The 25,363-nt window shown below is 41.4% G+C and overlaps 1 protein-coding gene across 5 annotated transcripts in view; it reads right to left on the reverse strand.

Annotated features, from left to right (window-relative positions):
• GADL1 (glutamate decarboxylase like 1) overlaps nucleotides 1–25,363 on the reverse strand; it is a 464,941-nt gene that overhangs the window by 212,508 nt on the left and 227,070 nt on the right. For all 5 annotated transcript variants that reach the window (XM_073630286.1, XM_073630284.1, XM_073630287.1 and 2 more), the window contains 3 exons: nucleotides 24,862–24,916; nucleotides 13,231–13,347; nucleotides 10,448–10,512 (listed from right to left, as the gene is read on the reverse strand). In XM_073630286.1, coding sequence (XP_073486387.1) covers nucleotides 10,448–10,512; nucleotides 13,231–13,347; nucleotides 24,862–24,916 — 237 coding nt within the window. The remainder of the gene's footprint in view (nucleotides 1–10,447; nucleotides 10,513–13,230; nucleotides 13,348–24,861; nucleotides 24,917–25,363) is intronic.

Genomic DNA, 25,363 nt, shown 5'->3' on the forward strand with positions numbered 1-25,363 from the left:
CAACCTGGCAGGCTGCAGGAAAAAGGGGGGGGGGGGGACGAGAGAGCCCCCCCTCCTGAACTGTACCAGGCCACATGCCATCAACATTGGGAGGGTGCTTTGGGGTAGCCCCCAAAACACCTTGTCCCCAGGGTTGTGGGGGTCTGCGGGCGGGGGGCTTATCGGAATCTAGAAGCCCCCTTTATCAAGGGGACCCCCAGATTCCGACCCTCCCCCCTGTGTGAAATGGTAAGGGGGTACCCTACCATTTCACTAAAAAAGTGTCAAAAATGTTAAAAATGACAAGAGACAGTTTTTGACAATTCCTTTATTTAAATGCTTCTTTTTTCTTTCTTCTATCTTCCTTCGGTTTCTTCCTCCATCTTCTTCTTTTTCTGGTTCTTCTGGTTCTTCCTCTGGTGTTCTCGTCCAGCATCTCCTCCGCGGCGTCGGCGTCTTCTTCCCTTCTTCTCCTCGGCCCGCTCCGCATCCATGATGGCATGAAGGGAGGCTCCCGCTCTTCTCTTCATCTTCTTCTCTTCATCTTCTTCTCTTCATCTTCTTTTCGGGCCGCTCCGCATCCATGATGGCATGGAGGGAGGCTCCCGCTGTGTGACACTTCTCCTCTTCTGGCGGTTCTTAAATAAGGGGGGAGGGGCCACCCGGTGACCCCGCCCTCCTCTGACGCATGGTGACTTCACGGGACTTCCCTGTGGTGTCACGGGGAATGCCAGGGTTGTGGTGATGAGGCCCTAGAACTCATCATCATGGGGACAAGGTGTTTTGGGGGCTACCCCAAAGCACCCTCCCAATGTTGAGGGCATGTGGCCTGGTACAGTTCAGGAGGGGGGGTGCTCTCTCGTCCCCCCTCTTTTCCTGCGGCCTGCCAGGTTGCATGCTCGGATAAGGGTCTGGTATGGATTTTTGGGGGGACCCCACGCCGTTTTTGTTTTAAATTTTGGTGTGGGGTTCCCCTTAAAATCCATACCAGACCTGAAGGGTCTGGTATAGATTTTCAGGGGGACCCCACGCCATTTTTTAAAAAATTTTGGCCGGGGTTCCCCTTAATATCCATACCAGACATGAAGGGCCTGGTATGGAATTTAGGGGGACCCCCCACGTCATTTTTTTTTTAAATTTTGGCCAGGGTTCCCCTTAATACCCATACCAGACTTGAAGGGCCTGGTATGGAATTTAGGGGAACCCCCACGTCATTTTTTTTTTAAATTTTGGTTCAGGTTTCCCCTGTGGGGAATTCCCATGCCATTTTTATCAATGAACTTCTATGTGTATTGTCGGACCGGCAATGCATTAATAGCCGCCAGTAGTTTTAAATGACTTTTTTTCCTTTGAAATGTCATTTTGCTGTCAGACTGTTCTAAACACGGGAAACATTCGCCCCTTTACAGGCATACTATAGCCACCCCAGGTACAAAATTTAAAGGGATATTACACTTTTATTGTTTCACTTTAAGCTTTATTAAAATCACTGCTCCCGAAAAAACAGCCGTTTTTAAAACTTTTTTTTGCATTGATCCATGTCCCCTGGGGCAGGACCCAGGTCCCCAAACACTTTTTATGACAATAACTTGCATATAAGCCTTTAAAATTAGCACTTTTGATTATTCATGTTCGTGTCCCATAGACTTTAACGGTGTTCGAACAAATTCTTTGCCTGTTTGCATGTTCTGGGGCGAACCGAACAGGGGGTTGTTCGGCTCATCCCTAGTGGACAATACAGCATGCTTCCTGGAGAATGGGCAGACATTTGAAGGAATACCTCTCAACAATATCTATTGGATAAAAGGCAAATGGGGGTAGCTACGAGTGGTCATGCATGTTTGAATGAAAGGGGCACACAGGCTTTTGCTCTGTCTCTTTGTTGCTGAAAAAGCCTGCCATGAGGCTGTCTATCTGCCATCTTGGGACGTTGCTCTGACTGAGGGCTTGGGCCTAAATTCCATATGTCCCAGACCCCTTTTATCATCCAGAACCAGCAGAAGAAACCATGTGTGATAAGTATCTTTGATATTTCATTGTTGTTATATGTTGTAGAGATATGCTGTTTAGTATATTGTGTTCTGATTGTAAGCTATGTAACATTGTAATACCCTTTTAATACTTTAGTGTTAGTTTCCTAATTACTTGGGAAATTAATAAGATATTGCTATACTAGCAGCACCGTGTGTTTGGTTTCATAGCTAACCTGGTATTATTGTGATATTAACAATAACATGTGCTCAGAGTTTATTAGACCAACTAATTATAGGGACTAGACAAATTAATGCACAGATGTAATATTAATAATTATATTGGTTACTTCAATTGGCACCCCAGAAAAACGTGTGAATTTTATTTTTACACAGAATCCACAAAAACCTAATGTATTTTTGTCTTAGTCCCTGTAAGCATAAATCCTCAAGTACACCCAGAACTGAAAATCATCTCTAGTGTCGACAAGATTGGCGCTGGCCTGCGAATTCTGAAACCACGCTTGGATGGTCATGAAGATTCTGCGAAATATTTAATCAGGGAAACGTAGAACCTGGTGAGATCTTTGGCTGATATATGTATATATGTTAAACGTTTGTATCGTTAATGTGCTTTAGGCTTGTAACCAGGCAAAGGTGCTGGCGAGTAAAAGGGCTGATCACCCTTGGTTAGAGATTGACAGGAATTACCATACATCTTTGAGGAAAAAGTGGGAGAAATATGTTATTTTAAATTTTTTTTTTTAAGTTTTTTTTATTTTTACCCACGTGAGAGTGAAATAGCTCTCTGTCCGATAGGAGATCAATGTGGCCTACAACCTAATGGGAAGGCATTGATTGAGAGTCTGCCTTGTGTCTTAGAATGTGCCTTGTGCCTGGTAGGCTGTAGAACTACAAGGAACAAATTCGTTTTTAAACGGCTTGGTATCTTTTTTTTTTTTTTTTTGGTTGTGGGACTACAGGTAAAAAAGTAGCTGTTAAACAGCTTTTATCTGTGTGTTTTGTATCTGTCTATCTGTGTAGCTGTGTGCATTGTATAAGCAGGTTAGACAAGCTTCAGTGTGGGTAGGCTAATTAGCATATCAATGGATATGCCCCAGAAAGCATATGGTAATCCTAAAAGCCACATAGAACCTACAGGACAGAAGTGCTCATATACAAGGCAGCCGATAATGCCACAGTAATGCCCCGTACACACGGTCGGATTTTCCGACAGAAAATGTGTGATAGGACCTTGTTGTCGGAAATTCCGACCATGTGTAGGCTCCATCACACATTTTCATCGGATTTTCCGACACACAAAGTTTGAGAGCAGGCTATAAAATTTTCCGACAACAAAATCTGTTGTCAGAAATTCCGATCATGTGTACACAAATCAGAGGCACAAAGTGCCATGCATGCTCAGAATAAATAAAGAGATGAAAGCTATTGGCTACCGCCCCGTTTATAGTCCCGACGTACGTGTTTTACGTCACCGCGTTTAGAATGATCAGATTTTCTGACAACTTTGTGTGACCGTGTGTATGCAAGACAAGTTTGAGCCAACATCTGTCGGAAAAAATCCTAGGATTTTTTGTCGGAATGTCCGATCAATGTCTGACCGTGTGTACGGGGCATAAGTGTGGTGAGTCTTTTCTATGGATATGCAAAAGTTTAATTGTTTTGAATGATATCAGGTAAAAGTGGTAATGAATGAAGAATATTGAATGCTAGAAGAGCGACTCGTTTTTTTTCGTGACTTGTAAGAGCTAACGATAATTGAGTTTGGTCTATTACTCAATGCAGTGTTGGAACATTAGTACAAACAGAATTGTGCATTGTGTGGATTGTATGGTTGTGAAATGGAACTTGTGTATACATATGTTAAAAAGTACGCTTCTGCCAGTTATCATTCATGTGCAGATGAACCTCTTAAAAGCCAGTGTAAGGTACTATTGTCTCAGTGTCAGCAACATAATAGCAGATTATGGGGTAAACAGCTAAAAAAGAAAGTTAAAAAAGAAAGGTTGGCAAAAGAAATAGCAGTGTTGCTCAGAATTAAATTTATATCTGAGCAAATGGAGGGGAAGTGGGAAGCAGAGAGGAGACGTCTCGGGGAGGACATAGAGGAAATCAGTGAAAACCTTCTAAAGATTGCAACAGCCTCCAGTAGTGAGATGGATGAATTGTGGGCTACAGCAGGCAATTTGTCAGAAAGAAACAGTGAGCTACAAGAACAGCTTCAGAGGTGCAGCATGGACTGTGATATGAAGAGCAAACTTTTAGAGTCATTGCAAATAAAGGTGTCAGAGATGAAAGAGTTGGTTATGTCTTTAGAAAGAAAATTAGCAAAGGCACACTCCCAGCTCCTTACTAAAAAGCAATGTATAGTATCGCTCAATGAGCACGAAGGAACATGCCAATTGGCCAATATCTGCAATGAGGAGAAGGGCTGTGATGAAACACAGTCTGCTATTGCACCCATAGCTTTGAAGCAGAATAACAGTTTGATTACAATCCAAGAGAGACTTACTTTGTGCCAGATTCTGGGTGAATTTAATGCCCTGGAATCTGTCCAATAAATTTGAGGCTCTAGTCCTTAAATTCCGTTTGAGTAATGAGGATGCATGTTCTCTTCTGAAAGCATGGCTACCAGGACCTTTGGCAGGCCAGTTATCTGCACAGGTTAATGATAACTTAGCAGATGCAGAGGTGCGGAGGAAAGAGTTGCAGTGTATTGTGGACAGTCGTCATAATGGTATGAGTGATTTACAACAAATGAAATTTAGGAGAGGAGATGACCCAATATTGTTCTGCAGTGAGTATCTTGCATTGTATACGAGAGTGTTCAACTGTCCTGACTTATTGGAGGATGATACAAGTTTCATATACTCAATGGCCAGTAAGTGTTATGTAAGTTATCCCACTAGAATGGCTCTGAGGAATGCTAGATTCTACCAAAATTTTGTCAATATCCTGCGAGACTTCTGTCAAGAGTCCAGTGATAGGGAATATGGGTCAAAGGCAGGTATATCTGTAATAAGCAGAGGTACAGGAAGGCATGGACATAGATTTTGTAAAGCCCTGAACATTGCTAGCATGGAGCAGGAAACTCCAGAATTACAGGGTGCACAGGCAGCCATAATGGAGTTATACTCCAAACATGCAAAAGCTGAATGTGCAATGGTGGAGGTACCCTCCGCACATCCTCAGTGGACAACAAAGATAGAAGTGAAACTATATGCAGAAAAAACAGACACTCTTATTGCTGCAATTGATGTTACTATGACAGAAATCAATGTTAGAGATTTAAATAAAAGTGCGATAACGGTGCTTCAAATTGATTCGGGAGTTGAAACAATGGAAACTTCTGAGGACTCCTCAGACGATGAAAGTGTAAAGTCTGTTTATTCCAATCATAGTAATTGTAGTAATAATGTCCAGCAATGTGAGTTGCCAGCGCCATATGCTCAAGGAAGGGCCTACACAGAGAGACCAGCCCTCAAATGTTTTTTGTGTAAAAGAGGAGGGGGTCACATTGCTAAGTATTGTTGGGCGGTGAATAATGATATCAAAAGAAGGTCGCACTACCCGAAGACGACCCCAAGGCATTATGAAGTGTATTCTGCCCCATGGGATAGCAACCCAAAGCATGGAGGCCATAGTGATCAAACCCATTTCCCTTTTAAGATCCAAATGCGGAGACTACAAACTGAAAATCATCAATATGTAGAACAGTTACGTAAAGTCAAAATGGAGGTAGCCGCATGGTTATTGAAATATAGCACTGGGGGAAACAATGTTAGCAGCACTTAGTGAGCTGCAGGTATGGTAAGAGTTTTCTGGTCAATGTTCCTTGCTATGAATAAAGTTTAGATGTGAGCTTCATGCTTACATTAAATATGGCAATTGTTCCCTTGGCATTGCAATTAATGGGAAAAGGCTTGGGGGACTCAAAAAGTAAATTGTCATGATAATTGTGTGTAATCACTGTCTTTGTGTTCCTTTTTCCAGAGACCTTGGAAGAAGATAAAACTGGTTTGGATACTAATGTCTGTGTTTGTTTGCAGGTCCTTCAAAGGGAGAACAGTGGGCACATTTAGCAAAACAGGGGTTAGGTTATTGTAAAGGCATAATCGATTATCAAATGGTACCATGAACTCATTAATTAGTAATTGTTTGCAAACAATGAAAAAATAAGATAAACAATAGTCAGGCATTAATGGATTCAAGTGTTACAAGTGAAGTTACAAATGTTGTGATAAGGTACAGATGTTTTGTTTTTTGTTTTTCCCATTAACTAATTGTCTTTCAGATGGAAATGAGCACTTACTCTTCTCAGGAGGAAAATCCATGGATGTCTTTAGTTAAAAGTTGAGTGTTGGTCATTGTTTTATGGTGGTTGTCTTGTCATGTTGTTTTTGTGTGATAATGGCCAGAATTTTAATTTTTTTGTTATTGTTTATTTATTTATTTTTATATTTTTGGTATTTGTTTAGTCATCCATTTTATTTTTGTTTGTTCACGTGGAAAAATTATTGTTTAGTCCACCTGAAAGGGGGGTAATTGGCTATTGGTCAATTAGCAGCTGAATAGATGGTCATGGGAATATGTCCTCCAGCTGAATACATTTTGTTAATTTAAGACAAGAGTTGTTGGTAGGAAGCCATTCTTTTTTTTTTTTTTCTCTTTGTTTTATGTTCATTCAGGTGGAAAAAGTTCCAAAAGGCTTAGCCTTTGTCCACCTGAGAGGGGAGTTAGTGCATAGATCTTAAAGATAGATAAATGCATTGTTTAAACTGAGAATTCTGAGAGTCAACATTGACGTTCGTTTTTTAAAATTTTGATCATACCATGGGGATCTATTTTAGAGTGGGTTCAGCGTAAAGAGGTCATGGTTGTTTTGATAGTTTGGTCAGAGTTGCAGGAGCCAGGAATACTAAGTTCCTGGGTTCCAAGGAAGGAACTGTAAATAAACGTAGCAAGCGAGCAGATATTATGGATAAGAATTTGATTCTGCTCTTGTGTTTCACCAGATGTTCATCTGGTTGGCAATTTGTCTGTGCCATACCACACCGCAAATTTGTTCTGATAAACATCAGGAGAGAAGGGACAAACAAAAAGATTCAGTTTAATACTTGTGTTTGCTTATGGACAATTTAGGGCTAATGCTGGATCTGAAGGACTGTGCCTATCAACAAGACTTGTGAAACATTTTTGCCAGAGTCTCTCCTGATGAAAACGTGCTATTAATACATGTGCGATGGGTTGGAGGTTGGGGAAGGAATATATACATCCAATCTTTCAGAACCTGAAACGTAAAATATGTGTTTTTTTTTTGTTGGAGGGAGGAATTGAAAGAAGAAAAGGTTTTTAATGTATGACATGTATTGACGTAACGGAAGTAATATGGTGCAGGTACCCAGGAGACTGGCGCTTATACATAATAAGGTGTCAGTTGGCCAGATGACACATCAATGGGGTGAAAATTTCCTTGTATGGGGGGATACGCCTGGTTGATGTCTCACCTGAGAGGTTGAAACCCGGCACAGGGAAGGCCAGTGAATACACACAGGAGCATGCTCCATTAGATAAAAGGGAACAAACGCTGGCTACCAGGGTACAATATGCCTTCCCCACATGGCCCTGCAACATCTCACAGTGGTTGATAAAAACCAATTACCCTATATGAGTATACACTGAATCCAGTGCGGTCATTATACTAGTGACTTGCTCCCAGAGATTTGCGGACACAGAATGAGGTTCATGTAGGTCGTGTATGTCTGAGGAGTAACCAGAAGAGGAGGGATGTATTCAGCACTATACTGGGGGAATAGGAGCTGTGATGGGTGTTGTTAATGGAGTGGACATCGGCCTCCTGAGGAACAAACTCGCAGCCATAGCTTCAGACAGGGCTTTGTTACTCAGAGAGATTGGTGGCATCCTTGATAACATTCAAAAAAGTCACATAAATACCCAGGTTAAAGTGGCTCAAGATTTCGTCAACCATGCTGAGAGGTTGGTAGAGAATGTGATGGTATAGGACAGAAATCTGTCATTGGCTCTGGCGTGCATGCAGTGGCAGGTGGAAGTGTCAACCAGCATTGAGCTGATTGCACAGTCTCTATATGAGGGACAGAGGCCTGATGAGTTAGCATCACCGCTCAGTAAGACTTTGCCAAAACACGTCGCTTACACTAATCCAAAGTGGTGGTCGACTGCCTGGATGGGCTGTACTAGTTTGGATTGTGAAAGGTGTTATGCTGTATGATCTCATATACAGAAGTGCAGACCGGGTCTGTATATTTGGTGGCATCAATGGGCTTGCTGACTGAGGATTCTATCTTGTCGCATTTGAGGCTAGATTACCCACATGTGATCAGAAAAGATGGAAGCTGGAGGCAGGTTGATACTTCCCTCGGTCGGAAGCATGACCATGATGTCCTTTGTAGGCCAGGTCAATACATGGTGGTGAACGAAAAATGTTGGGAAGATATTTCACTCTGGGTTCTGGATGAAGAGATTATTGCTGGGAAGAAAGCACCTGGGTATTATTTGGGACATAGACGAGTTTGTTTCTTTGTCCTAAAGAATACCGATGTAACGTTAGTCATGGAACTAGAGGGTTCCTTGAAACTAACCATAGGTAGAGGTGCATGGTATACCCTGGGCATGGGGTCCTAAATCCAGGCACAGGGATGGAATTGTGTGGGTTTTTTAATTGTTGCAGATTTATATGTGTCGTTAGACTTGATATTTATATAGAAGGGTCGCCCAGTTATCTATGCAAGCTGGGGGACGAAGTGACGGTAGGGTCTCTGCCTACAAGTTAGAGACTATGCTGCCAAATCAGAGCCCTGCAATACCTCTGACATGCCAGAAATCTGATGGGTCATAGGTATATATGTATATATTATGGTAATGGGTTGATTTATGTCATGGTATAGTGTGATAAAGGTATATTTTAAGCTAGTAATATGGGCAAAAGGCCCTCCTCAAGACTCTATACCTGAAAGCTGGTTGATATGTTGCTCTGAATGTGTGTTGGTGAATGGTGAGTGAATGGACACCCCTTGCCTGTACTGCACCCCATCCTGAAGATATCGGAAAGAAGAAGACACAGAATGGTGACATGGATGCTATCACTGAAGAATGCTGGTGGTGTGTCACTCAGTAGCAAAGCGGCACGTGTTAGGAAGCACAGCGCGTTAAGACTGTTATGGACTATTCCATAGGAGCTGTTTCTGAAGCATATGTTGAGAAGCGCAACACGGTAAAACCATTGTGGACTGTTCCATAGAAGCTGTTTCTGCACATGTTGAAAAACACAACACGTTAAGACAGTTAAGGACTGTCCTATAGGTACTGGTTCGGAAACACATGTTGGGGAGAAGACAGTCATGGATTGTTCAATAGGGCTGTGTTTGAAGAGGGTGGTATGCGCCCTTTAAGCGCAAAGCAGCATATGTTGGATAGCAACATGATTTAATATCTTACTTCTGGTATTTCACTTCCTGGTTGACACAGCCAGGTAACCTCAGTTGGAAGGAAACACATCAAAGCTTTATAACCAGAAGAACAATGGCTTGGCTCAAGCCCACCTGCTGTGACATGTGTGATTACAGGCTTCAAAGAGAATAAGAGCTAGCTGAGAAGGCACAGGGCTAATGGAGCTGCCCCTAGTGAACAATACAGCATGCTTCCTGGAGAATGGGCAGACATTTGAAGGAATACCTCTCAACAATATCTATTGGATAAAAGGCAAATGGGGGTAGCGACGAGTGGTCGTATATGTTTGAATGAAAGGGGCACACAGGCTTTTGCTCTGTCTCTTTGTTGCTGAAAAAGCCCACCATGAGGTTGTCTATCTGCCATCTTGGGACATTGCTCTGACTGAGGGCTTGGGCCTAAATTCCATGTGGCCCAGACCCCTTTTATCATCCAGAACCAGCAGATGAAACCATGTGTGATAAGTATCTTTGATATTTCATTGTTGTTATATGTTGTAGAGATATGCTGTTTAGTATATTGTGTTCTGATTGTAAGCTATGTATCATTGTAATACCCTTTTAATACTTTAGTGTTAGTTTCCTGATTACTTAGGAAATAAATAAGATATTGCTTTACTAGCAGCACCGTGTGTTTGGTTTCATAGCTAACCTGGTATTATTGTGATATTAACAATAACATGTGCTCAGTGATTATTAGACGAACTAATTATAGGGACTAGACAAATTAATGCACAGATGTAATATTAATAATTATATTGGTTACTTCAGTTCTTTACAAACAGATTTGGACCATTGAGATTACCACTGCCACACCAAGCTACACCTCCCCACAAGCTGAATTTATTTTATATATAACAGCAGAAGATAAATTAGAATGTGTGGAACAAATAGATCCACCAAAACACTGAAGCATGGGGATTTTACCTGTTGAGCCACTGAGGCAATAATACTATTTCAGGGTATATTAGGGGAACTAATTGCACTTACCGGTCAATGCCGTGCAAAAGCTTTCTGTATTTTCTTGACATTAAAGCTGATCCTCCCCAGGAGGCCTATAAAATACAATTATAATCAATATTACATGCACTGTAAATATATATAGAAAAAGGTTCATATAATAATATTAACAATGTGTGGTAATGCTGTAAAAACCTAGTTGTAGTTTGTAATTATATGTGCACATCAGGGCATTTATATTTGCTCATTACATACACAAGTTCTGCTCTTTGCTTAGTAGTGCTGCACAGTAAATGTGTTTTACTTTACCTCCCTCAGAGTGCCAGCCTTATAGTCAAGCATGACTTATTTAAAATAATGTTTTTCACTGAGATTATATCTGACTGCTGAATGCGTAATGTGAAATTCAGATGGTCAGTATAGAAAAAATATAAATATTTTTGGACATATAATTGGATCGGAGTGCAGGAAAATATGAATACATATAAAACATTGTAATAATAACTCAAACAATGTGGTGACGGAAAATATGACATGCTTTTCTTTTGCCATCTACTAATAAAAAAGTAAAAAAAATAAAATATCTTCAGCATAATTATCTTTCCAAAATACATTTGTTATCAGAGTGGTTCACATGAATAGTTTAGAAATTAGGTTCATTGAGAAGCGAGTTTATCAAGGAATATTGAATGTTTGTGAGCAACAGGAGCAAACATCCTAATCAATACTGATATAGTGGAATTACCCCTTCAGCAATAATCATTTGGTACTGTGGGGTAATATGAGCTATTGGACCTGTCATAGGCACTCGTCAAGAGTCCTGACTATTCCCATCCTTTCTGCCCCCTCCTCCATTCATTAAAAACTGTACTGTAGCTTCCCACAATGGAAAGCACTCTACAAATGGAGGGGTCAGACCTTTAATTTATCCACTCATCCTCCATTCATAGAGCACTTTCCATTGCTGGAAGCTATAGTACAGCTTCTATGAATAGAGGACGGGGTGGAAAGGGCCGGTATAGTCTGCACTCTTGACGAGTGCCTATGACAGGTCCATTGGATCGTATTAATGTATGAGGGCAGCAAATGATTTAAGATTTAAATGAAGAGAGCCACCACTAGCACAAGGGAGACTTCTCATTCAGTGTATGTACCATCCTTTGTGCTGAAAAAAAAAACAAAAAAAACTTAAGCTTTGAGTAGTTTTGCCTGCATTAAGATTAATTGTGGTAGAGATGTTAAACTTGTTATGGTGGCTTTATAACTGAAGTTCTGAAATTAATCATTGAGTCTGAAGTTGATCATTTTATCTTGGCAAAGTGAATGCTCACTTAGCTTAATAAATACAATTAAGATGTATTTGCTTTAATCATTTAATCACATACCAAGTAAATTTCTATTTTGTTTAATTATTGATGGCCTCTGGTGAGTTGTTATACCCACTGCTTTCTTATGTCTGCGGGAGACTTCAACTCTAAAATCTTCCCATCAGAGTTCCTATCTTTTCTCTGGCCATTACAAATCTAGACTAGGAATAATAGATATAATAATTTACAATACATGAAAAAATATACCTATAAATTTCTGTAATAGCAGCAGTGGTTTGTCAAAGTCAGCTATAATTCTAGAATGATATACTAAAAACTGCTAGGTCGTTCCTTTAGCCTTATATTTACCTGAGCCCGGTCTTGATTTAGTACTGTGCACAGAGGAGCAGCTCTCTCCTCCATAGGCTCCTGGTGCTGTCAATTAAAAGCCAGGGAGGAGGGAGAATGGGGAGGGGCCAAGCCACGCTCTGTGTCAATAGACACACAGATCTTAGATCCGGAGCGAGCCTGCACCAGTGCCCACATACCAAACTGCTTTCTATGGGGGCCTTTGGCTGGGGGAGAAGCCAAGAGCACTAGCAGGGGTACCAAGAAGAGGAGGATTAGGGCCGCTCTGTGCAAAACCATTACAATAAACAGGTAAGTATAACATGTTCATTATTTAAAAAAAATATATAGGTTTACAATCACTTTAACTTTGCAAAGTGAATATTCACTTATCTTAGTAAATATGAGGAAATTGGGTTAATTTTCAATATCTAATCATGTGCAAGAGGAAGAAGAAAAAAACTGAATCATTCCTTACATTTATTTAAAGGATTACAGTGATTGCAGCTACAACTTACTCACAAAGCCAAATGAATATTCACTTTTTCAATTGAATAACTTCTACCCCCTTCTACCCCATTAGGTCAATTTAAAAATGAATGCATTATTAAAACAGCATCCAAACTTCATAAACATATAATTTCTCATTGCTTTTAAATTATATAAAGGCAACAGAACACAAGATAAGTAGTGGAAGCTGTTTGCAAAATATATATTTTTTATCCCCACCTTACCATAAGTTTATTTTTTAAAGCTGGAGGTCCTTCTCATAAACCAGGTAGAATGGTAGAATGGTAGAGTGAGGTAGAATAAACTCCGCTTAGAGAAGGAAGTTATGATGAACAGATTATTTTAAGTATATTTTAAAATAAACATAGTAGTGAACACATTCAGTCTTGCAAAAAAAGATAAAGGTAAATATATTTTACATAATATAGTTTTGACAGCACAGCTGAAGCTTGAAAGCGGTTAACAAAAAACAGTCAAAGCTGAAATTTTGAAGCAATTCTGGAAATATCAACATTAGATTATAAGCTCACTTTTGTTTAAAAGAATATATGATTGGAAATATAAAAGGTGTATATTAAGAACTGGATGTGCTTATGTCAAAGCTTTGTAAGGTTTTTGAACAGAATAATGTATCATCTGGTAACTTACATCAACATGGAACCAAAGTTTATGCCTCTCACAGATGTCTGCTATATCATTCAGAGGATCGAATGCACCTAACACAGTAGTACCAGATGTGCCAATGACAAGGAATGGCGCAGCTCCCTGTAAAAATGGGCAGAGATAAAAGTTACACATTTTGTTTGGATTTTTATTCTGTTGTAGATTTTGGCATCTACAATCATATATGGTATTACAATCCCCTTTAACAATTGCACAGCATCAAGTGTAATTAACCTATTCGTGTGAAAAAAAGAATAAAAATATAACTGCTGCAAGTCTATCTATCTATCTATCTATCTATCTATCTATCTATCTATCTATCTATCTATCTATCTATCTATCTATCTATCTATCTATCTATCTATCTAATACAAGGTCTGACCCCCTATGAATACTGGATGCTTTTCTGTCTCTGGTTTACCGTAACACTTCCTGGGTTTCTGACCCCAGACAAGCATGAGGATTAGATCATAAGAACAAAGTTAGAAACTTCTGATCTGCATACTTGTTCCAGGACTCTGTTTTAGAAAGTATTAAAGGCTTTGAATCAGCATGATATAAAGACGACTAGCATTTTTAAGAAAAAGTCAAGAAAAGTAACCTCCATATTCTCTCAGAGAAAGTTTATTTTACTGCTAAAATAGAACTGTAGGCAGATACAAAGGCCCATATTTAAAGTGGTTGTTAAGCCACTGTAACCTGTGTAGCGCTGGTAGATTTTCAATCTACCACTTATAGGTAAATTTAGTGGGTTACCTGTTCATCAGTCAGATTTAGCCTCTGTTCCAGTTTGGCTGTGTTGTATGTAGTTTCACACTGTGCCTGTGGGTGTCGTTGTCACCATGGGTCGGTGTTGGAAAGGCAACACACTGAAGTGTATGAGTGCTCCTCTGTCCCGGAGATAACTCGGTGGAGGTGGTCCTCCGAATTCCATTCTGGGAGAGGGTATTTATGGGACAGACGCCATGTTTTAGGGTTCATCTTTCGTTCCACCTGCTGGCCCTCCTGGCCGACAGGTATGTGTTAGGAGTACTACCTCGTGGTCCTCCGACCGGGAGGACTACGATGCTGCAGGTGGGCCCAGAAGCCTGTCTGGGACCTACCACAGCGGCGAAGGAATGGTCCTGTGCTGTCTGTCCTACGGGAAGAAGCTGGACAACTGAGAAGATCCCAGGGGAGGACCCGTCATGGAAGGATCACGCAGAGTGCTGGTCTGGAGAGGGGCCTGGTGACTCAGTTGGAGGACGCATCTAAAAGTTAACCTACCGCATAGTACTGCCGGGTCGGCTTAAAGGTTCTAGTGCTGTGTTTGCTATCCATCGTAAACCATTTCTATTCCATTCAAGTCTGTGGCAGAGACTTTTGTTCCTGCTGCATACTGGCTGCTAGGTCAGTGAGAGAAACCTATCCAGGCGGGCAAAGATTCAATCCTAAGAGGAAAGTACATTCATCTACAAAATTCCAATTTCTAATACTACACTAAGAAAAGGTATTTGAACTTCCCTGCAACTCTTCTTCTACCTCTTTCCTGCTACTTCATTCAGTTACGATTATTAAAGCATTGGAAAAGATACTCAAGTGTCCAGTGCCTACATTGTCTGGTATTAAACTCAACGGGACCCTAGACCCGGTTCTGGTGAAATTGAGGTAACGAAGGTGACTGTCACAGCCCGCTTTAAACCAGCAGCTCCACCAAGAGTTATTGCTACATGTGGGGGTGTCGTCCGGGATTGTTAGCCGTCAACCTCCCGCAACCCTGAGAAGTATTTCACCAGGAGTTTATGTAAAAAGAAGTTTCTGGACTTTGTCACTTTTTCCAGGAAAGGAAGGGGTTAATTTGCAGGACTTTAATTCTGACTGCGTAGGCTGCGGGTAAGAAGTAAAAGCCTGGGAGCTACATGATCAGAGGGACAAGAGGGAGGAGCCTAACCTACTTGTTACCGCGTGGGACGTGTGTGTGTGTGTTTGGCGCCAGAGGAGAAGAGAGGCCTCGTGATCATGCTGAAGAGGATCAGAGTGCGGCCATTTCTTCTTTTCCATTGGTACCATCTACTATGGGATCCAGGATGTTCCCTACGAGTACCGCTGCGGGTGCTATGCTGACTGGAACCCTGCTGACAGATACCGGTATTCGTCTGAAGCCGCAGGGGAGGTTTGTGCTATACACAGTTGGAGATATCGATGGGCTAGGCATGCTTTGCCACAAGTGTGAAGGACTGGCCATACATCTCCATCCATTTGTTCGATGTTTGCAGTGTGGAGAATATTTGTTCACAGTGGAGCAACCCACCGTGTCGCCCCGTGCTTATCGTGTGGATTGGGCTACAGGAATTGCCACAGTGGAAACTACTGCCATTGCTGCTGGAGAGCAACAGGCCGTGATCTCGTCTGCAACCATGAGTGCTTCTGAGGAAGATGCCGCTGTTACTGCTTCCTCAGCGGACATCACCTTCATTTCTATGTCTACTACACCTATCCCCGTTGAACCTGTCCAGAGAAAGGTGGGATATGTGAAGGCTTCCCGCGGCCGTGGTCGAGGCCTACCCCAGAGACTACCCGAACTGGAGCCGGAGAAGTATTTGAATCCGGAGAAGTCCACGTCAGGAACGGGTGAGAGATCAAAGGGGAACATATCTGGGACTCTTTGTAAATATTTGCCAGTAGAAGAGTTGAGAGACTCGGAGATAGATTCTATGTCAGATCTCCCCGGTGATGATGATTTGTTTGAAACAATGTCACAGGAACTATTGTGGGCCCAGGGTAAAGATGTTGCTTCTGCCCTTACTTTCTCAGAATGGACAGCCGTGGATTCTGGGAAGACATCACCTTGTGTGGAGCCGCACAGTACTACCAAAGAGACATTGTCTAAAGTTGCTAGTTTTCTTCCGACACCTGTCAGATCTATGGTGAGTAAATCACCGAACTCTTGTGTGCCTCCTGGTTTGGGGAAAAATAGACCTCTGCCTAAACTTGCTCGTTTACAGAGAATGCTCATTAAATGAGTTGCTACAGAATATGGTCTGTAATTTCCTTATGTTACTCAGGAAATTATGCAGGAAATTGAGGCCAACTGGGAACAGTGGTACAGTGAAGATGTTTGGGACTATTTGTCTGTGCCAAAACCTTTCTGGAAAGTTGGACATTCTGTTGCCATGGATGAACGCTTCAGTGGATGTTTCCTACATTGGAACAATGGTCGGCACATCTATGCTGACAAAGTGGTCATTTGCAGACCAGGAAAAGATGATGTTGTGTACTTTATCACTACCGTGGATAAACTGGGAATGAAACTGACATTGCCAGATCCTCAGTTTTATTGGTGATTATGAAAAAGAACTTTGGGGTATGTAGTTAGAAAGCCTCAGTGTTTAGAGATCTCCGTGGTGAAGAGATAATATTCATCCCAGCGTTCTCAAATCCAAAGACTCTTTGCTAGCTGGATTTTCTTAATTGATAGGATGTAATTCACTCAAAGATAGGGATGGACTTTTCAAGTTATCTTAGTTTAGTTCCATTAAAAGGAAAATATGTGGGAAGAGAGTGTCATTCTTTTTCTGGAATGAGGCTTTGCTCCTAAACTGCTTAGTGAGGATACTGTACATATTTAGTGTGTGTCTAACTTTGTTTTTTTTTCAGGAACAATTGGATCTCCTATCAAGCTGTTAGGCTTTTCAGCTAGATAGATAGTGGGGTTTGTAACAGTTCTAAATGTGATTTCTTTTTGCGGATGTGAATATGTTGTTCTGTAAATGTTAAAACTGTCATATTTCCATACTGTCTTTTCTTCTTCTTCATCCAAGTTTTTTTAAGTTCAAATACCTACTCTCAGGCTTGGGAGTTATTTTGACAGACCTTGAGGACAACGTCTATTGTAGTGGGGGGAGTATGTAGCGCTGGTAGATTTTCAATCTACCGCTTATAGGTAAATTTAGTGGGTTACCTGTTCATACATAGTCAGATTTAGTCTCTGTTCCAGTTTGGCTGTGTTGCATGTAGTTTCACACTGTGCCTGTGGGTGTCGTTGTCACCATGGGTCAGTGTTGGAAAGGCAACACGTTGAAGTGTATGAGTGTTCCTCTGTCCTGGAGATAACTCGGTGGAGGTGGTATTTATGGGACAGACGCCATGTTTTAGGGTTCGTCTTTCGTTCCACCTGCTGGCCCTCCTGGCCGACAGGTATATGTTAGGAGTACTACCTCGTGGTCCTCCGACCGGGAGGACCACGATGCTGCAGCTTGTGGGTGGGCCCAGAAGCCTGTCTGGGGCCTACCACAGCGGCGAGGGAATGGTCCTGTGCTCTCTGTCCTACGGGAAGAAGCTGGACAGCTGAGAAGATCCCATCTACAAGATTCCAATTTCTAATACTACACTAAGAAAAGGTATTTGAACTTCCCTGCAACTCTTCTTCTACCTCTTTCCTGCTACTTCATTCAGTTACGTTTATTAAAGCATTGGAAAAGATACTCAAGTGTCCGGTGCCTACATTGTCTGGTATTAAACTCAACGGGACCCTAGACCTGGTTCTGGTGAAATTGAGGTAAGGAAGGTGACGGTAACAGCCCGCTTTAAACCAGCAGCTCCACCGAGAGTTATTGCTACACCTGTATACACCAGCAGCACTGCCCCTATTGCAGTGTTGGTAGTTCATAGCTTTATTGGCTCTGGTATGCGTAGAGCCCAATATAGAGTGTAATATTGTGTAATATTCTAAGCTAAGGACCACAACTGGTAACACATGAGAGTAATAGAGTAGCATGGGGACATTTGCTATTTTAATGGTGTTGAGTCAATCAAAATCAAAATCAAGAAATCTGGTATTGATCCTTTGTTTGTAGGAGAGTATTATGTTTGTGGATCAGGGAAGGATAGTTTACCTAATGCAATAACAAATATGCAGGGGTAAGGTTATTTTTAGGGTTGGGAATTAGTGTTTTTAAATTTTAGTGTGGGGAGATATGTTTTATTTTAAGAGAAATTTGCTAGGACCTTTTTTATTTTGGGGTCATTAGTGTAAATTTGTGACTAAAGGAGACACAGCTGCCCTTTGTTTGCAGCACATCACCACATACCTGTACAGTACACTTTTCTACACCAAATCCCCACATCTTTAGTGCAGCAAAGCACCATATCTTTATTCCCCCTATTGCCACAGATGTTAATAAAGTTAGACAATCCTCCAAATTCATAATTTCAGGCAGGCCTAAAGAAAGAGGCACAGGTTATGCACATGTAGAGAGTAGTGATGCTATACAGCTAGAGCATGCAGAAGAGGTAATGATTCAAAAAGCCATCCTCATATTCCTCCTCTCAGGCACACAGCAACCAGATTTCCACAATCACTACAAATGTGCCCTCTTGTTTTTCCAACTCTACTGCTAATTGTGCCATAGCCACGCAAACTGGCATAGAGCAGTTGGCTCTGTTTTTTTGCAACTATCAGTAACCTGCTCAAGAAGGATGTAAAATAATTCATGTTATCAGATGTTGAGAAAAAGATCGCCAGAAGTATCAGGGGGAGAATACATTAGGCAGGGATCAGCAATTACAAAATAAAAATAAGTGCAGCGCAATAGTAAAAAGTCAGTAAACACAGTGCTCACAAAGGAACCAGGAAAAAAAGATGAAGAAACCTTATGACGAATTTCAGATTTCTTTGAGACACCACCTCCAACAGCTGATAAAAATTGGGCGCTTACCAGATCCGATGGACCTCTGAACTGACAGAAGCTCAAATGAACTTTTATCCACAGCGGGATAAGGGTAGGCAGCATTCCAATGGACCAGATCAGCCAAAGATAAGGTACGATGGCAGCGGGTGGCGTCCGCAAGGTAGCTCCTCCCCCTACCTTGCGGATGTCACTTGCTGCCATCGTACCTTACATGCTGCTAGTACTGCTGCTAATACCGGACGTCCATGCTGGATGTCATTGATTTCATGGTAACTTGTTACTGCTGTATGGAGCCTGAAATTACGGCTTTTAAATAAATGACTATTTTTAACTGAGAGCACTTAGATTGTGTTCCTTTCTTTCACACTATCTTTGGCTGATCTGGTCCATTGGAATGCTGGCTACCTTTATCCTTCTGTGGATACAAGCTCGTTTGACCTTCTGTTAGTTCAGCGGTCCATCGGATCTAGTAAGCGCCCAACTTTTATCAGCTGGTGGAGGTGGTGTCGCACAGAAATCGGAGATTCATCACAAGGTTTCTTCATCTCTTTTTCCTGGGACTTGTAGTTCCTTTGTGAACACTGTATTCACAGTCTTTTTATTATTGCACTGCACTTAGTTTTATTTTGTATATGCTATGAGGTGATGTGATTAGCCTAAAGTGTCCAGCTTGCAATATTCCTGATACTACTTTGTTTGCGCTGATTGTCCCATATTGTAAGGATTAGCAATTGGCAGTAATGTTTTTGCAGCTGCAGCTTAGCACCAAGTGGGTTCATGTGATGAGGAGGGTGGGAATGACAAAGTGGCAGACCATACATGGGTGCCAGAGATTTTAGAGGAGGAAAGTGGAGGTAAATTTTGCTGGGGAAAATAGTCCTTGTTTCATTGAATGAGGCAGATGGGGCATCAAGGGGTCGATTATTTAATATTTTTTTTCTTTCAATAAATAGCTGAAAAGCCATCTATACTCTGTCTTTTACCAATCTTTAGGGTTTGATAGCACAGTTTAGTTTTAATAGAGTGATATGTTTTTCTAATAAGGAAGCAAGAGAGTCTGGGATTTGAAGATATTTAAAAAACAGTTATTTTCTAGATTTTGGTCAAATGTTAGAGATTCAGAATAATATTTAGGGAGTTCCATACAGAACGTTTCCAGAATTTTGATTGGATTGCTAGTTCCTGAACTGGTCCTAGTTTTCAGTCTGATGGGAGAAAAGCATGCAGTTTATTGCTTTGACCAGGATATATTCAGAATAAAACTGCCTTGTCTCCATCTCTTACATTGTGGCCTAAACAAGCTACATACATACTCTCCAGCCACTGTACTATATGTGCCTATTGCCTCTGAAATAATATACTGTAATTTTTAATTATGTCAAAAACTTACCTCATTTCTCCCCCATATATTGGCCTAACCAAGTTGCTCACATACTGTCCAGTCACTGAACATATTATGTGACTATTGTCTCTCAGATAACACACTCTGATTTTTATTTATTTTATTTTTAAAACAAAAACCTGCTTTGTCTCTATTAATTTGCTACCTATTCAGGTGCTGGCATACTGTCTTGACTTTGGACAGTAGCCAATTTCCACCCAAACACATACCTAAAGTCTATATTTTTAATATATTTGGAATAATTTGGGAGTCAAAAAGAAAGTGGGTTCAGAGAGTGTGAGGTTTTGGTTTTGAAGTGTTTTTGTGCGCTCTGTTTTAACTCCTGTTTTATTAAAATTTTAGGACACCACACAACTGTTTTGCCGCTGACCAATTAGTACAGAGTTGTGGGCTTTAGATTTATTTCTTTTAGAATACACTTTCCTATAGCTTTTAGATCTGTTGTGGCAGCTACACTGGTCAATTCAGATCTATTACAGCCTAATAAAAAATAGTTAGAGTTACAGCCAAGGCTACCTAAAAAAGCCTTATTTTCAAGTTGTAATAAATCAGATTGGGGCACAGCTGCTGTATCTATACAAAAAAATAATATTAAAGTAAAACAATCTATTACACATACAAAATATGTGATGCCAGAATACAGTGACTCTGTCCATGATAATCATTTTGTTCTGTACTACCACATTCAGTTTAAAGAAAATGCGTGTAATCGAAATGATTGGTGTTTCCCATTTTATGCTTGAAGCCATATTGAAAAGAGGACCCTCCTCCCACTGTATAGTATTTTTTTTTGCATTGACTCTATGGCAGTGCCTAGTTCCCCAATGCCCTTGTAATAACCATTTGCCTATAACCTGAAGTGTTTTGCCCTCCCATAGAAATTAATGGGGGTTTGGATTTACATTTGCAATTCATAGACTTCACTATGGAGAAAGAAGACCTGGTGCGATAAATCATGCATTATTTTGCATCATGTAGATAGCTGGGCACAAGTGCATCACTTACCTGGGGAAGAGATGGTACCAGGATGAAGTATGGGAAGAAGGCAAGCTGGCAGTGTGAGGCGTTGGGCAATATTCTGCTGGGAAGCCTGAGGTTCTGCCATTCATTCTTCCATTCATGTGGATGTTAATCGATACAGACCACCTTGCTGACCAAGTACACCCCTTCATGGAAATGGGATTCCCTGATGGCAGTGGCCTCTTTCAGCAGGATAATGCACCCTGCCACATTGCAAAAATGGCTCAAGAATAGTTTGAGAAACACGAGTTCAAGGCGTTGACTGGGCCTCCAAATTCTCCAGCTCTCAATCCAGGAGATCCCACCTCACAACTTGCAGGACCTAAAAGATCTGCTACTGATGGCTTGGTGCCAGATATCATAGAATACCTTCAGAGGTCTAGTGGCATCCATGCCTTGATGGGTCAGGGCTGCTTTGAAGGTAAAAGGGCTGTTCTGGCAACAAAAGGGGGACCTGATCAATATTAGGTGGGCGATCAAAAAGGTTTATTCTAATCTGTGTATATATACTATAGTTTGTAGACTCTATACGATTAACACAGACTAAATAATATGCACTCATTTGTTTTTCTTTCTTTTTACCAAATAAATGTAGCAACATAAATTTTGTCCTAAATGTATGAAGTAAGATTATTTATTTGGAAAGTTTTATATTTTAAGAAAATGTTCAGCCTTTTTTTCCTTTATTTAGAAAAAAGTAAAAAACCTGGTGGTGATTAAATACCATCAAAAGAAAGCTATCAGTCTTAAAAAATTATATCAAAGTAATTTGGGTACTATGAGTAATTGTCATTCAAAGTGTGACAGTGCTGAAAACTGGCCTGGACTGGAAGGAGGTGAAACAGTGCGGTCTTGACGTGGTTAATAATATCTAAGTCAAAATACCGAAAATTGTCAGTTACTTACCGGTAACTGCTTTTCTAGGAAATTTTTCAGGATGGCACACCTGAGAGATGACTGGTCCACCTGACAGCAAACACAATCAACACATGAGATTCCCCCTGCACCTCAGTTCTACCAAAGTAATAGGCTATCCTGGTGCAAGAGGACAACTTTTCCTGTAGTACTTACATCAAACCAGGGGTGGGAAGTAGGCCTGCTGTCCTGGAAGATTTCCTAGTAAAGCAGTTACCAGTAAGTAACTGACAATTTTCTCTAGTCATCTTCCAGGACGGCACACCTGAGAGGATGGACAAGAAGTTCAAGGCCTACCTTAGGGTGGAACCACCGCTTGTAAGACCTTTCTTCCAAACGTCAGATCCTGAGGTGATAGCATTTCCATTCTATAATGCTTTAGGAAGGTGTCCTGCTTCGCCCATGTGGCTATCCGACAGATCTGTTCTATTGAGGACCCAGCTCTTTCTGCCCACAGGGCCACCAGAGATCTTGTGGAATGGGCTTTAAAGTTTACTGGTATTGGGAAACCTGTCTGCTCATAAGCCATTCCTATAGTCTGTCTGATCCACCTAGATGCCTGCCCTTCCTTCCTAGGGCCACTAAATAGAATTAAAAGGTGACTTGATTTTCTGAAGTCTTTCACCCTATCCTTCTGACATCTAATAAATTCAATTTTTCCTCTCTCTCGTTTTTTGGGTTCTCACAAAAGGAGGGCTGTAGTGATGACCAGTAAAAAGGCTAACTTAACCGTCAAAAATTTTACTGAGATCTCCTGAGCTGGTTCAAAAAGGCGCTTTCGTCAATGCCTCCAGGACCATGGTAGGAATCCATTCATTTTTATGGGGGTTAACCTCTCCCTTGCTAGTAGAAATCTTTTAATCAGGGGCTCTAGCGTGAGCCTCTGGTCCAGAAACAGATAGGGATGCTATCTGTACCTTCAGGGTGTTCAGGACAACCTCCTGGTCCAGCCCCACTTGCAAGAATTCAAATACCACTTGTACTGAAGACCTAGAAACCTCTCTATCCTGGCACCAGTGTGAATTTTTTTCCAGATTTTTGAGTAGTTCTTCCTAGTGACCGTCTTCCGGCTACCTAAAAGGGTCTCAATTACTCTGTCGGAGAATCCCTTGTGTTTGCGTATCTTCTTCTCAAGAGTCAGGCCGTCAAGTTGAAGAACCCCGGGTCGGGGTGAAGGACCGGCCCTTGTAGAAGGAGATCCAGTCTGGGCGGGAGACGTAGTGGAGGGGAAACTGACAATTTCCTCAGAGTAGGAAGCCATGTCCTTTTTGGCCACAATGGGGCTATCAGGATCAGTTTGCACTCTGAGTGGACCAGCTTTTATAAGACCCGAGGAATTAAGGCTAGTGGGGGGAAGGTGTACGCTAGGTAGCAATCCCAGTCCGGTGCTAGAGCATCCACTCCCTCTGATCCCCCCTCTCTAGTGAGTGAGAAAAACTGCTCCTCCTTCCTGTTCCATCTGTGGGCAAAAAGGTCTATCTGCGGACATCCCAACTGGTGACTTATCTCCGGGATGTCCTCTGAGGCATAGATTGCCCTGAGTAACTCCCCCATGTCCTCCATGGGAAAGAGGTGTCTATTATGCCTAGGACTGTCACTGTGAAGTGAGGCTGCCCAGAAATGGAAGTGGTGCTATCTTGCTCCACCCAGCCAGTATGCTCTGCAGGATCCCTGTGCACTCTAGGAGCATTCCAGCATCCCCCATGGACCCGACCCAGCGGGAGAAAAGATGCCCTCTGTCTCTCCAATGCGGTCTGGTGCTCCAGATGACCGTCCGGCTCCTTCAGCCCCACTAAGCACCTGGCTTGGGTGGAAGGTAAGGGGGAGATGTGTGTCCACAGGAGTTTCGGGATACCCCTCTGTGCCCGGAAGGCTCCTTGCCGGGGAGGACCCCCGGCCATTGGAGCCCCCCTGAGAAGGGACTAAACCCAGGCTGGACCCACAGCCCTCCCTGGTTTTGGCATCCAGTTCCCAGGGGGGGACCATCCACTACCGACAGGTCTTACAAAAAACAACAAACGTTTCACTGCCAGGAAACACAATCAAGAACTGAGGTGGGGGAGAGGCCTTTTAACCTCATGTGTTGATTGTGTTTCCTGTCAGGTGGACCAGCCATCCCTCAGGTGTGCCGTCCTGAAAGATGACTAGAGAAATCTAGGTAAATACCTCAAACAGAACCAACAACCAAAATAACACTCATTGGAGACATTTGTCTATTCTGTCGCATGGCAAAGCAATGGCGAACAGGAGCAGGGAGACACACCATGAGACAGAAACAGGGTTACAGAATGCATCATTACTCTTTTGGCTGCTCTAATGTCAGACTAGGACTAATTGAAACTCAACCCTGTCCACTTCTTAATTCTGTGTCTGTTCAGAGTGAAAATCGGTCCCATCTTCAGTAATAAATCTGAACACTGTCGCACCTCTCTGTCCAAAAATACAGAAGTCTATAAACCTGTCAAAGAGTCTTTGCTGAAGGACACACAGCCTGATTTGCACACAATAGTGACACTACTTTGCTTGATAAATGCCCCCTATTATGTTAAGTTCAGAATTGAAAAGCAAAAAAGTAACTTTTAAAAACATCTTTTAGTTTGAACACATTACCTCCCCTTTTGCTTTTTGTATCTGCTTCTCGAGTTCTTCTGGAATCATCTTTCCCCTGAATGGCAAAAAAAATAAAATTTAAAAGACACAATAAACATGGATATAAATTTATACAAATGAGTAAACACATTTTGGTTAATGGAAATCAAATAAATGAAAGCAGAATAAATAAATACAGCCATAATAAATTAAATAATAAGCATTAAAAAACACAAAATACATTTAAAGTGACCTAGATCTTTACAGAAAGAAACTACAAAAAGAAAGAAAAATCTCACCACTAAAAGTGAGTTTAAAAAAGTCCCAAAAAAATAAAAAAATAAAAGATATTTTGAAAAGAACGTCACAATGCGCCATAAATCAAGTAAAAATCATTTCCCCTTCTGCATATAACAGTAGGTAACCATGTTTAAAAGCAGAAAAATATGGTATGAAATATAAAAAGGTCTCAAGTTTTACAGAAAGCCATGCATTCAACACATGATTGAAAAGCTCACGCAAC

The sequence above is a fragment of the Aquarana catesbeiana genome, linkage group LG05, assembly GCF_042186555.1.
Source record: "Aquarana catesbeiana isolate 2022-GZ linkage group LG05, ASM4218655v1, whole genome shotgun sequence".
NCBI classification, from domain to species: Eukaryota; Metazoa; Chordata; class Amphibia; order Anura; family Ranidae; genus Aquarana; species Aquarana catesbeiana.